This window comes from Saccopteryx leptura, chromosome 8 (assembly GCF_036850995.1).
Source record: "Saccopteryx leptura isolate mSacLep1 chromosome 8, mSacLep1_pri_phased_curated, whole genome shotgun sequence".
Taxonomy (NCBI): domain Eukaryota; kingdom Metazoa; phylum Chordata; class Mammalia; order Chiroptera; family Emballonuridae; genus Saccopteryx; species Saccopteryx leptura.
The window spans coordinates 61,004,765-61,019,759 of NC_089510.1; the positions used below are offsets into that span (position 1 = coordinate 61,004,765).

At 39.8% G+C, this 14,995-nt stretch overlaps 1 protein-coding gene across 3 annotated transcripts in view; it reads left to right on the top strand.

Annotated features, from left to right (window-relative positions):
* Positions 1 to 14,995, top strand: part of FGF12 (fibroblast growth factor 12) — a 614,102-nt gene that overhangs the window by 381,383 nt on the left and 217,724 nt on the right. For all 3 annotated transcript variants that reach the window (XM_066347563.1, XM_066347562.1, XM_066347561.1), the window contains one exon: positions 1,917 to 2,020. In XM_066347563.1, coding sequence (XP_066203660.1) covers positions 1,917 to 2,020 — 104 coding nt within the window. The remainder of the gene's footprint in view (positions 1 to 1,916; positions 2,021 to 14,995) is intronic.

The window sequence follows — 14,995 nt, forward strand, 5'->3', positions numbered from 1 at the left end:
TAGGATCGGCTTTGTGTTGCACAGACTAAAATATCAAGGACTTATTTTCCCACATAAATGCCATACCTAGGTAACTGAATGCATACTGGTGCCACTGCTCCATAAAGTCCTTGGGGACCCAACTCTTTCTAGCCTGCCTTCCACCATACCCTCAGGAGTATCTCCTGTTTTCAAGGTTTGGGATGATCCACCCACCACACCCCAGTTCAAATAGCAGTAAGGCAAAGAGTTGAGCATAGGGCAAAGGACACTTGCAAGCTGTCTTTATGGAAGGAGTCTTCACTCATACAAAGACCCTTTGCCAACATCTTATTGGCCAGTACTGAGTCCATAGCCACAGCTAGCTGCAGGGTATGTAGAGAAATAGCAAAAACATCTATGATTTTTCTAAGGAAGTAAGAACAGATAAAAGGAGAAATTAAACTTGAAAGGAAAGGAGAAAATATATTTTGGGCAGAAAACCACATTAGGCAGCCAGAAAAGCTTTTGTTCAGATGCTGTTTTACCCGGGTTATCTCGCAATCTATTAGCCCTTCTAAAAATTAGGATAATCATTCTGTCCTACACTCTTCTTAGTGTTTGTGCTTGCAGGTCAAATACAATAATGGATTTATCCACACTTTGAAAATTAAGTGTTATACCAATATGAGTAATATTTTTTAAAGTATTGAGTAACTTTCTGAATATAAACTCAAATATCACTGAAGTATGTGAGTTTTTACATCAGACCTTATGTAAAACTTATTTGACAGGCAGAAAATTATATACTAATGACAACTCACACAGAAAGACTACACCTCTTTATGAAACACTTTCAAGAACATGATTATGCATTTGATTCCTCTATCAATTTTTTGCAATAAAGATTATTATGCCCATTTTACAGACAGGAAAACTAAAGCAGAGAATGAATGGCTCAAAGCCTTGCAGCATTTGAGTGAAGGATTTAGAAACTTTGTTGTAAGTCTCACATATTTTTGTAATCTTGCTGATTTTGTATGTCAACTTCCTGTTGCCCATATAGAAAAATCTAGATTGCCAAGATAAGAATGCCAGAGTCTCAGTTATTTATCCCTACCTTATCTACATGGTGTTCTTTTCCATGTCTCCCCAATATGAAATAAATTCGCCTGTATGCTAGTCCCTTCCTGTCTGCACTTACTATTATCCTGCTGAACTACCTAACTTATTGCCCCACTAAATGTCCTTTTGTCCCTGGCTCACTTAATTGCTGCCCTTTCTTTAAGTGTTAACTCAGGTCCTATCTTTTTCTGTAAGAAATTTCCTGAGTACTTCATTCCACACAGACCTTCCATTTTCCTGAACTTTGTAACATAGAGAGTATTTATAGAAGGCATATATTACATTTAATTATAGAAATAAATTATACACTGGATAAGATGATTCCATATGTCTTAGCTTTCTTTCCCCAAGTAGGCTTTAAGGTCTTGTGCATCTTAAGTTATTTCAGTAGTACAAGGAGAGTGGCGAGAACATAGAAGTTCTGGCATATGTCACAACGATCATAACTTATTAGTATTTCTGACTACAAATACGTTCCACTATTGAAAAAATTTTGATTTACATTATTTGTTTAAAAAATCTTATATGGTTTGAATATGTGTTCATTTTGCAGAGCAGAGATCTTGGACTCTCAGGTCCAGGTGGGACCATTAGAAACTTTGTAATGTAACTCCTTTATTGCAGATGAATTTACGTGGTTGACCCGAAACCACATAGTGATGGTGCAGAGACAGGAAGGGTGAGTTCTCCTCACCCTTAGACATTCATTGTCTGTCTCCCTTTCTCCCTGTCAATTGTAGTTTATAACTTTTAATTCTCAAAAGAGTTATCTTAATAAACAAGATGATTATACAAAAGGTCACAGATCCTTCCTCTCTTTCTTTCCCCTTTAGCCCTCTTCAATCTAATTCCCGTTGGCCTGCGTGTGGTGGCCATCCAAGGGGTGAAGGCCAGCCTCTATGTGGCCATGAATGGTGAAGGCTATCTCTACAGCTCAGTGAGTACCTCATTGTGTGTGTGTGTGTGTGTGTGTGTGTGCGCGCGCGCGCACGCAACTGGCCTTGGAGTAACCATTATTATCAGAAAAAAATTGACATTTGATATCATTTTATATTTTATGACCCAGTATGTTGGGTTATTATGAAGATTTTATAATAGAATGTTAAAGATCTTGTCCTGTTGAGAAAGAAATAGATGGTTACTTTCTATACAATACATATTCTCTTCATCTAGCTTCTACTTCCGGAGGATAATCTATTTTTTGAATTTGACTTTTTTGTTTAATGCAGGAGGTAAGTAATTTTTCTTTACTCCTGTTACCTCTTATTTAAGCACAGAAAATGGTTTAGGAAGCTAGATTCTTCATTTTGTCTGGGAGTCTTCTCTGTCTTACTATGGAAGAAGTACTTTCAAAATAGAGTATGCTTTTGTTGTATTTAATACTATCTGCGTAATGTCTGATGCATCAAATTCCTGGGGTAACTGGTGACTTTGAAGGCAATGTGACTTTGTAGGCAATGTGACTTTGTGGAAACAATTTCTACTCAAAATAATACTTAAAGGTAAATATATTTTTGATCAAAACAATGTGTGTGTAGGGCTTTCATTCTTGGTGTGTTGTAATTATAACAATTCTTAGTGTCCAGTTATTGTGAATCTGTATTTTAAATGTAATAATAAAATAAGAAAAAAGATAACAGGTTATTATTTTGAATAATTCCAGTTTCTTAAACTTTTTAAAAAGGTTTGCATATACTACAAACTAAAACATGGAGATGATCTTAAGATAGTGTTGCTTTAAGGAATTAATCCATTATCAGGTAACAGCTAAAGGTAGGATATATTACATTTATATTTATTATTATTTATTTTTATTTAAAATGTCCTAATTTAGGCCCTGGCCAGTTGGCTCAGCGGTAGAGCGTTGGCCTGGCGTGCGGGGGACCGGGGTTCGATTCCCGGCCAGGGCACATAGGAGAAGCGCCCATTTGCTTCTCCACCCCCACCCCCTCCTTCCTCTCTGTCTCTCTCTTCCCCTCCCGCAGCCAAGGCTCCATTGGAGCAAAGATGGCCCAGGCGCTTGGAATGGCTCCTTGGCCTCTGCCCCAGGCACTAGAGTGGCTCTGGTCGTGGCAGAGCAACCCCCCGGAGGGGCAGAGCATCGCCCCCTGGTGGGCAGAGCATCGCCCCTGGTGGGCGTGCCGGGTGGATCCCGGTCGGGCGCATGCGGGAGTCTGTCTGACTGTCTCTCCCCGTTTCCAGCTTCAGAAAAAAAAAAAAAAAAAAAAAAAAAAAAAGATAAAATGTCCTAATTTAGGTTGTAATTCCATAAAAACTGTAAAGTTTATTTCTTTGGACCAGAGATTATTTGCAAAGGTCAGGGAGGAAAAAAACATAGAAAGTCTGTCAGTGGTACTATGGGCAGGAGGCAGTTGTATAGGAACCTCTGTGTGAGAGAGAAGAGAGAGAGAGAGAGACAGAGATAGAGATAGAGAGAGAGAGAGAGAGAGAGAGAGAGAGAGAAAGAGAGAAGGAGGTGGGAGTGGAGAGGGGTCACCTGTTGGATGCAATCCTAACGTTTCTGGGAGGAGCCTACATTCAGTATGAGAGGACTGAACTCTATCTGCAGCATTTTCAGAGATGTTTGGCTTGAGCCCATAGGAGGAGGTTTAAAGAAATTCTTCCCAAGAGAATCTTACTGTAGGTATTTTTTTTTCCATTAAAGAGCTAATATCTTATTAAAGCTAATAGTCAGCTGTTGTTGAGTTACCTGTTTGGGGTACCTATATTTTCAGTTTTCCCCTTCACAAATGAAATCTGCCTCATACCAAGAATAGCAATTCTTTTCCCCGCTCATGGTCCTGCAGGGCTACTGGGAACAATTTTTCTCTAATTATAAGCATGGCATCATTGACATAGATCACCAGGGCTCCTACTATCAAAATCACCATCTTTCTGGATAGGACAAATAGAAATAAATGCTGGCATTTAATTTTAAACAGGGGTATAAGTCTGAAGTTTTTGTTATAGGACTAGAGGGGGCCAATGTGGGGGAGGTAGACCTGAAAGAGAATTGGGTATCAGTTCTTCATCACACTTCACACTGCTGTGCTCTATGGTTTGCCTTAGCAGGAGAGTACTAATGCAGCCAGGTGCCTAGTGGTGAGTTAAAAACAGGCTGGTAACATAGTCTTTCCTGGGTGTTTTCATACATATTAAGGTTTGAAGTTATTTTAAAAGCAATAACTTCCTCTTTGTGTAACAGAGGAATTGAGCATACCAGAAAGGGCCATAAGTAGAGTGTATGGTCGGGAAGGGACGGGAGAGAAAGTATGGTAGATTTGCCACCCAAGATGTCCTAAAGAAATAAACTTAGCATTCAAGAGAAATTTCTAAATGGTGTCATTTCTCTAGTGTCATTTACCTAATTTGTATTCATATTTGAACTAGGAATTAATTACCTTCTTCTGATTCCCCCACCCCATACCTGTCCGAGAGAGAAGGAGAGAGTGGGAAAGACAGAGTAACTGTTGGCAGCACAGGGCTAAAGTTTAAAGATCCGTTCTGAAAAATCTATACTTTAGTAGGTGAGTTTAATCCAGATGTATTTAATGAGATTGTTGATGAATCTAGTTTTGTTTTTATCGTTGTAGTTTATGTGCTTCTATATTTTTCTTTATTTCCTTGCATTATTGAAACTTTTTTACTTTTATTTTTCTGTTTCTTTGTAAAGGTAGGTTATATTTCTATCCTTTTAGTAATTTACCCTTCTTTTTAACATACACACATAAGTATATAGTTTGCTAAATATTTTTAGTGTTTTTGTCTGTCTTCCAAACAGCTGGCAGAACTCAGGCTGTTTTCTAGCTTAGTGGCCACCCCTACCCTTTGTGGCAATTTGATTAGTTACACTTAAAAATGAAATCATATTCTATAGCTAATAGTTAAATTTACTGATCTTTAAAAGAATTTCTATGCATATAGTTTTTGTTCTTTTTGTGTTTGTATCCAGCCTGTCTCCTCTGAGTTTCCTTTTCTTTCTTTCTTTCTTTTTTTTTTTAGTGAGAGGAGGGGAGATAGATAGACTCCCACATGTTCCCTGGTCAGAATCCACCTGGCAACCCCCATCTGAGGCTGATGCTCTGCCCATCCGGGGCTGTGCTTGCAACTGACCTTTGCTTAGCGCCTGAGGCAGAAGCTCCACAGAGCCATCCTCAGTGCCTTGGGCCAATGCTCTTGAATCAATCGAGCCATAGATGCGAGAGGAGAAGAGAGAGAGAAGAAAAGAGAGAGAGAAGAGGGAGGGAGAGAGGTGGAGAAGCAGATGATTACTTCTCCTGTGTGCCCTGATGGGGAATTGAACCCAGGATATCTACACACTGGGCTATCCTCTATGACTGAGTCAACCCATCAGGGCTTATTTTTATTCTAAATAAAATCTTTGTCTTATATGTGAGGGTCTGTAGATGGTGAATTCACTTCATCCTGGTATCCAGGAAAATGCCTTCCTTTCACTTTTACTCTTCAGTTGTAGTTCAGATAGTTTTACAGTTAGGACTAGACCATTGTTTTTATATGATATTACTTCTGGCATCTATTATTGACTGTGACAAGTTCACTGCCAGTTGAATATTCTTTCCTTTTTAGGTAACCTATATGGAGAACTTAAAGGATATATTTCTCTTTATATTTCATGTTCTACAAGTTCACTATAATGTCTGGTTGTGACTCGATCTTAATTTATCTTGTCAGGAATTTATAATTCCCTTTTAATTCAAAGAATAATAGTTCTTTTTTCTTTTTTTTTAGTGAGTGAGTGTGAGAGAGAAACAGGAAAGGAGAGAGATGAAAAACATCAACTCGCCCTGGCCGGTTGGCTCAGCGGTAGAGCGTCGGCCTAGTGTGCGGAGGACCCGGGTTCGATTCCCGGCCAGGGCACACAGGAGAAGCGCCCATTTGCTTCTCCACCCCTCCGCCGCGCTTTCCCTCTCTGTCTCTCTCTTCCCCTCCCGCAGCCAAGGCTCCATTGGAGCAAAGATGGCCCGGGCGCTGGGGATGGCTCTGTGGCCTCTGCCCCAGGCGCTAGAGTGGCTCTGGTCGCAACATGGCGACGCCCAGGATGGGCAGAGCATCGCCCCCTGGTGGGCAGAGCATCGCCCCTGGTGGGCGTGCCGGGTGGATCCCGGTCGGGCGCATGCGGGAGTCTGTCTGACTGTCTCTCCCTGTTTCTAGCTTCGGAAAAATGAAAAAGAGAAGAAAAAAAAACAAAACAAAAAAAACATCAACTCATGGTTGTGGCACCTTAGTTGTTCATTGATTGCTTTCTCATATGTGCCTTGACAGGGGTGGGGAGACTCCAGCTGAGCTAGTGGTTCTTTGCTCAAGCCAGTGACCTTGGGCTCAAGGCAGTGACATGCGATCATGTTGATGATCCTAAGCTCAAGGTGGAGACCCCACACTCAAGCTGGTGAGCCCATGCTCAAGCCAGCAACCTCAGGGTTTGGAAACTGGGACCCCAGCATCTCAGGTTGACACTCTACTTGCTGGGCGACCACTGGTCAGACCAAGAAATCATAGTTTTTAAATTTTGGAAAATGTAAACTCTTCTAAAGATATTTATTTATTGATTTTTAAAGAGAGGAGAGAGAGAGAGAGAGAAAGGCAGGGGGAAAGAGCAGGAAGCAACTCATAGTTGCTTCTCATATGTGCCTTGATGCGGCAAGCCCAAGATTTTGAGCTGGCAACTTCAGCATTCCAGGTCCACTGTGACACCACAGATCAGGCTGAAAATGTAAACTCTTAAACCATATATGTTTTATTTCTCTGTCATGTTTCACAGTCTCTTGTGCTGACAATTCTTAAATGACTTACATTAGTAACTTTCAAGTTAATCTACTCTAAAATTTATGGCATCTAATTTGTAATATCACTATACTGTATTTTTCATGCTTGAATGTCTTATGGTTTCCATTTAATATTTACCTGTTCCTGATTTATTTCCTTCTGTTTTTACTGTCTAGCTCTTTACAAAATGCATTAACTCATTTATCTCTCCGAGCATTAATTTAATACTTTGTCAGACTTTTCCATAAGGTTAGTTTCCTTTGTAATGAATTCATGTTTCAATTGTTGATTTTGCTGGCTGCCATTTTTAGAAGTAGATTTAGATTATATTAGAATTTAGAATGAGTTCTTTATATGTTTGGAATTTTGATCCGCAGGTACATTTCTCTCCCTCCTTCCCTCTCTGAGGTCTCCTTTTTTCTCTGAGGTCTGCTCTTACTTCCTAGCAATTTTTCAGTTGCTTCTGTACAGCTTCCAGTAGCCTGAGTTTAGAGTAAGGTTGTCAGAGTTATTTCAAGGCTCCCATTCTAGGGTAACACTGGGGTTAGGGAAGTAGTCCTGGGCTAGGGTGTGGCTTGGTCTAGTTCCTCTCATTGTGAGAACCGGTGTCTATCATTGCTTCATGCCTAAAGTAGTAACAACATTTTTTTATTCCAGCCTTTTAAGAGTTGGAGCAGGATAACCACCCCAGTCCTGGCTCTGGCCCTTTAGGCTGCACAGAAAGCTTTAATTGGGATTGACCTGTACATCAGGGGTCCCCAAACTACGGCCTGCGGGCTACATGCGACCCCCTGAGGCCATTTATGCGGCCCCCGTCGCGCTTCTGGAAGAGGCACCTCTTTCATTGGTGGTCAGTGAGAGGAGCACATTGACCATCTCATTAGCCAAAAGCAGGCCCATAGTTCCCATTGAAATACTAGTCAGTTTGTTGATTTAAATTTACTTGTTCTTTATTTTAAATATTGTATTTGTTCTTTTGTTTTTTTACTTTAAAATAAGATATGTGCAGTGTGCATAGGGATTTGTTCATAGTTTTTTTTATAGTCCGGCCCTCCAATGGTCTGAGGGACAGTGAACTGGCTCCCTGCGTAAAAAGTTTGGGGACCCCTGCTGTACATGGTGCAATTCTGGGTCACAGGGCATCCTTCAGGATGTGAAGCCCAATATGCCTACAACCGTGACTTGCTCAGTGTTTGTGTTTCCACCTTGGCTATGTGATTTAGGCCTTATATTTTTATGTTTTATTCATCATTGCTATCTTTGTGGAATAGAGTGGTTGCATTATAGTTTGAACACATGCCTTACTTCCTCTCTTTAATTTTTTATTGTGATAAAAATCACATAATGGCCTTGGCCAGTTGGCTAAGTGGGTAAAGCATCAGCCTGGTGTATGAACATCCTGGGTTTGATTCCTAGTCAGGGTACACAGTAAAAGTGACCATCTACTTCTCTCCCCTCTTCTCTCCCCCTTCTCTACCTCTTCCTTTCCGGTAGCCAGTGGCTTCATTGGTTCAATTGGTTCCAATGTCACCCTGGGCACTGAGGATAGCTGGCTGATTGAGCATCAGCCTTGGACACTAAAAATAGCTCCATTGATTGAGCATTGGCCCCAGACAGGGATTGTAGATTGTTGGGTAGGTCCCAGTCGGGACACATGTGAAGTCTGTCTCACTATTTCTCCTCCTCTCACTTTAAAAAATAAAAAGGACATAGCATAAAATGTACCATCTTAATCATTTTTACGTATCCGTTACAGTTAACCATATGCACAGTTATGCAATAGATCTCTAGAACTCTTTCATCCTGTAAAAGTGAAACTCTCTACCCATTAAATAGCAACTCCTTTTCTTGCTCCCCTCAGTCTCTGGAAAACACCATACTTCTTTCTGTTTCTGATTCGACTGGTTTAGATATCTCAAATAAGTGGAATTATGCAGTATTTTTTTTGTGTGACGAGTTTATTTCACTTAGCATATACTGTCTTTAGGGTTTATCTGACTGTAGAACATGACAGAATTTCCTTCTTGTTAAAGGTGGAATATATTCCATTGTATTCATATACCACATTTTCTTTATTCATTCATTTGTTGATGGACATTTACATCATTTTGATACCTTAGCTATTGTGAATAATGCTGAAGTAAGGATAGTTGTGCAACTATCTCTTTGAGATCTTGTCTTCAGTTCTTTTGGATATACAATGAAAAGACAAATTGCTAGATCATATGGTAGTTCTGTATTTAATTTGCTGAGGAACTTTCATACTGTTTTCTATAGCAGCTGCATTATTTTGCATTCCCATCAGCAGTGTACAAGTGCTGCAATTTCTCTATATCCTTATCAACACTTGTCATACATATACATATATTTAATTTTAATAGTGGTTATCCTGACAGCGTGAAGTTATATCACATTGTGGTTGTGATTGCCCTAGAATTAGTGATGTTGAGCATTTTTTCTTATACATACTGGCTATCCATATGTCTTCTTTGGAGTAATGGCTTTTCAAGTCCTTTGCTCATGTTTTGTTTTTTAAAAATTTTTTTGCTATTGAATTGTGGGAGTTTTTTTGTATATTCTGAATGTTAACTCCTTAGCTGATACATGATTTACAAATATTTTCTATCCTCTAGGTTGCCTTTTCACTGTGTTGTTTCCTTTGCTATGCAGAAGTTTCTGAGTTTGACGAAGTCCCCCTTGTCTGTTTCTGCTTTTGTTGCCTGTGCGTTTGGTGTCATAGTCAGAAATCATTGCCAAATCCAATGTCAAGAAGCTTCTCTTCTAGGAGTTTGACAGTTTCAGGGCTTACATTTAGGCTTTTAACTCATTTGATTTAATTTTTATAAATATCATAAGGTAAGGACCTAACTTTATTTACTTTTGCATATAGATTTCTAGCTTTCTCAGCACCATTTGTTGAAGGGACTATTCTTTTTCGATTGTGTAGTGTTGACACCCCTTTTGAATGTCATTTGTCCATATCCATGCACGTTCATTTCTGAGTTCCCTACCCTGGTTCCTTCATCTGTGTGTCCGATTTTATGCTATAACCACACTTGTTTAATTACTGTAAGTTTGTAATATATGAAATAAAGAAGTACGAGGCCACCAGCTTTAATTTTTATCAGGATTATTTTGGTTCTTCAGGTACCTTGGAAATTTCATGTGAATTTTAGGATTTTTTTCCCTGAAAAAATGCCATTGGGATTTTTATAGGAATTACATTTAATCTATAGGTTGTTTAGGATAGCACAGATTTTAACAATATTGTCTTTCAGTCTATGAACACAGGATGTCTTTCCATTTACCCCTTCCTTTCTTCCTTCCTTTTTTCCTTCCTTCCTTCCTGTTTTATTTATTTATTTTTATTTTTATTTATTTTGAGAGAGAGAGAGAGAGAGAGAGAAAGAGAAGAAGGAGGAGAGGAGAGAGTGTCAAGAAAGAGATAAGAAGCATCAACTCATAGTTGCTTCACTTTAGTTGTTCATTGATTGCTTCCCATATGTGCCTTGACTTGGAGGCTCAAACTGAGCCACTGACCCTTGCTTAAGCCAGTGACCTTGGTCTCAAGCCAGTGACCTTGGGCTCCAAGTCAGCAACCTTGGGCTTGAGCCAACAAACTTGGGATTATGTCAGTGATCTCACACTCAAGCTGATTACTCCATGTTCAAACTGGAAACTTCAGGGTTTTGAACCAGGGACCTCAGCATTCTGAGTTGACACTCTTATCTACTGTGTCACCATTGGTCAGGTAGTTTATTTCTTTAATTCCTTTCATCAATGTTTTATAGTTTTTCAGTTATGTCTTTGCCTCCTTAAGTTTATACTCATTGTGCCTTTTCTTTTGAAAGTAAAAATCAATTTTACTTTTTAAATTTATTTTATTATTATTATTATTATTTTGTTTTGTTTTTTTTGTATTTTTCTGAAGCTGGAAACGGGGAGAGACAGTCAGACAGACTCCTGCATGCACCCGACCGGGATCCACCCGGCACACCCACCAGGGGGCAATGCTCTGCCCACCAGGGGGTGATGCTCTGCCCCTCCGGGGTGTCGCTCTGTTGCGACCAGAGCCACTCTAGTGCCTGGGGCAGAGGCCAAGGAACCATCCCCAGCGCCCAGGCCATCTTTGCTCCAATGGAGCCTAGCTGCGGGAGGGGAAGAGAGAGACAGAGAGGAAGGAGAGGGGGAGGGGTGGAGAAGCAGATGGGCGCTTCTCCTGTGTGCCCTGGCTGGGAATCGAACCCGGGACTTCTGCATGCCAGGCTGACACTCTACCACTGAGCCAAACGGCCAGGGCTTATTATTATTATTGATTCAGAGGCTGAGAGGCAGAGACAGACTCCAACATGCACCCCGACTGGGATCCACCCGGCAAGCCCCCTACCAGGCAATGCTTTGCCCATCTGGGGCCATTCCTTGGCATCTGAATTATTTTAGCACCTGAGGTAAGGCCATGGAGCCATACTCAGCACCTGGGGCCAACTTGCTTAAACCATTGGAGCTATGGTTGCAGGAGGGGAAGAGAAAGAGAGAGAGAAGGGAAGAAGGAGTGGTGGAGAAGCAGATGCTGGTTTCTCCTATGTGCCCTGACCAGGAATTGAACCTGGGACTTCCACGTGCCAGGCCGATGCTCTACTGCTGAGCCAACTGGCCAATTCCAAAATTATTTTTAATGGATATTAAAAATATCCATTAAAATAGCATAGGATAATAATTTTTTAAGTAGAGTAAGTAAAATTCTAGAGGGCATCACTTTCCTAATCAAGAGAAGCTCACTAATGTTAGAAACTTCTTTTCCTGAAACACCTTCAATAGTTTAGGAAATATGGCTGCATGTCACAATCTGTTCAGACAGATTTTTCTACAAATTTTACATTATTCAGACTGTGCTTTATTTTATTTTTTACTATTTAACCAGTTTTAACTGTCCTGAAACTTGATTTTTTTTTTTGTAGCTTACAAGTTTTGAAAATTTTTCTAAAAAATCACAGTGCTTAAAAGTTCTTGACTTGAAATGGAGGAGACATCTTTGCATCATATACAGAGAGTAGAGCAGGAATGAATCTCCTCTATCTACCATCCTATATAAATTTACTATGAGACTGGTATTTACCAAAAGATTGTTATCTTTTTATATTAAAGTACTATACTTTGAACTGAACCTTGTATACTTAAAACAATTGTAGATAAACATTGTTTAATATAAAATTATAAAGCCAAATTATTTTCAAAATGGTTAAAGATTGGTATTAAAATATTTTAGATACTTATTGTATGGTATCATATATGTATATAGATACAGTATAAAGTATATAGATAATGCTACTACAATCACATTGCTGTTGCTATTATATCTGCTGGTATTTGTTCTTTACCTCCGTAATTAACCTTCCTTTTGGCTCAGCTTAAATGGTAACTAATACATCGCCTTTCTCCATTACTCATGTCAGTAAGAATTAGATAATACTTCTGCTTTAATATCTCAGCAGTTGACTTCTGTTTTCTGGTGGGCTGGAATTATAACATATTCACTTTTGCTACCTGGGTGACACATTTCTGCCAATCACAGAGCTAACTACATTCTCTGGTAAAGGAAGGTTATCATTATAGACTTGTTGAATTTTAAATAATTGCCAATTCCAAGAATAAATGGAGAAAATTTCATAAATAGTTGGATAATTATTTATAATTACACTGGTGTTCTTATAAACCACAACATAAATATTGATTTGACCACAAAGTTAATCTCAATAAACTTAAAATTCATTCAACATGTTTATTGCAACTCTGCCACAACCAAGTATTTTACTATACAGGGTGGGGCAAAAGTAGGTTTGCAGTTGTTTCTATGGAAAATATACAATTAAGAAATAACAATACAAGAATAAACTCTGTTTTGCCTGCTTACACCTGTAAACCTACTTTTGCCTGACCCTGTATATTGGGCATATAAAGGATAAGTTAGATAAACAAGATTCTTACCTTCCTGAAGTTTTTACTTACCGTCAGAATTACCTGTTACAAAAAGTTTGGGTCAACTACAAAGTTAAAGAGCATGGTCCCCAAGACTATTCTCACTTTTGACACCAGCTGCTAGTTTGAGGGGGGATCCCAAAATTAGTCCCTGGTTAAGTAATTTGCTAAAAGTACTTTAAAAAATTACTCACTGCAAGGTATGACTATTATTATAGTCACAGCTGTGATCTGTTATAGAGAAACAATGCAAATTCAAATCAGCCTTGGGAAGAAGCTCAGAGGGAAGAGTTGAGGAGAAGTAGCAAATGAAGAGTTTCTGTTTCTGTCTTCCCATAGAGTCAGACTCTGTTACGCCTCTGATATCAGTGTGAAAGCAGACGTAGAGTGTTGCTAATCAGGAATCTCACTTGAGCCTTGGTTTTAAGAGGTTCTGTTGAGGCTCCATTATGTGGAGATGATTGATGATTGGCCGTGTGGTTTATTTCAGGCTCCAGGTGAACTGACATTTTATGATATGAAGTTCTCACCCTAAATCAAAATGTTGCTCTCTGTCTAGCCCAAGGGTTTCAGGCAAACAAATATTACTTCCCAGAAGTCAAGTGAAGATAAATTCCTTACATGTATATACATCTGTCCAATTCCAATGAGTGCTATCTTTTATAAATATACTGTCTTACTCTGCCTCGAGTCCCACCCACCCTACTCTCCATGTGATGGTACTACAATGTGATGGTACTAAGAGGTGAAGACTTTGGACAGTAATTAGGTTTAGATGAGGTCATGAAGTAAAGCCCCTTAATGGGATTAGTATCCTTATAAGAAGAGGAAGAAAGACTAGAGCAGGGTTCTCAAACTCGCGGCCCGCGGGCTGCATGTGGCCCGCCAAACAATTTTGTGCGGCCTGCAGACTAATCCACGAAGTTCAAAATATTTTGGATAAAATTAAGTAAGCCTAGGGGCCTACTTGTATTTTTCATTTCTCTAGCATCCTAGCTAGATATTAGCTTAGTTAACAGCAGTTGTGATGTGAACTACAGTTTCTGGTCGTTTTGTGACACTGAGTAAACTGCATGTACGATTGTGCTTGTTGTACTGATTTTTTTTTGTTTTCAACTGCAGTGAGAAAAGTGTTGCGTAACAGTTGCCTTTTGTAGACCTAGTGCGGCCCGCCGAATGGCTGTGATCTTGCTCTGCGGCCCACATGCTAAGTTGAGTTTGAGACCCCTGGACTAGAGCAAGCAAGAAGAGGTTCTGTGAGCACATAGTGAGGTGGCAGTCCACTGCAAGCAAGGAAAAGTCCTCACCAAGAACCAAATCTGACAGCACCTTGAGTTTGGACTTTACAACCTCCAGAACTGTTAGAAATAAGTGCCTGTTGTTTAATCTGCCTGGTCTATGGCATTTTGTCCTAGCAGCCTGAGGTGACTAAAACAACTCTCTTCTGCCTACCATCTATTTTCTTACTTTGGCTTAGAAAAAGTAAATGATGAAAAAAAAGAAGGATATGAGAGTAATATCTGGTATGTTGTCATTTGGGTAATAAAAACATAACAGCCTGACCAGGCAGTGGCACAGTGGATACAGCATCAGACTGTAACACAGAGGTCCCAGGTTTGATACCCTGAGATCGTGGGCTTGAGCGTGGGCTCACCAGCTTGAATGTGGGGTTACTGGCTTGAGTGTGGGATCATAGACATGACCCCATGGTTGCTGGCTTGAGCCCAAAGGTCGCTGGCTTGAAGCCCAAGGTCACTGGCTAGAGCCTAGGTCGCTGACTTCGGCAAGGGGTCACTCGCTCCACTGTAGCCTGCCCCCCAGCCTGGTCAAGGCAAATATGAGAAAGCAATCAATGAACAACTAAGATGCTGCAATGAAGAATTGATGCTTCTCATCTCTCTCCTTCCTATCTGTCTGTCCCTATCTGTTCCTATCTCTGCCTTTCTCTGTCTCTGTCACACCAAAAAACAAAAACTTAACAATAATTTGGACAACTTGGAAGCCTGATATTTGAATCTAGGAAATAGTACTTAACAGAATATAATTTGAATAGCTTAAAACATGTCTAGGACTTGTGACTAGGTTAAAACTATTTGGTCTCTCTAATGAATAGTTTGACATACTTAGCACACATATCACTGGTATTTTAGTG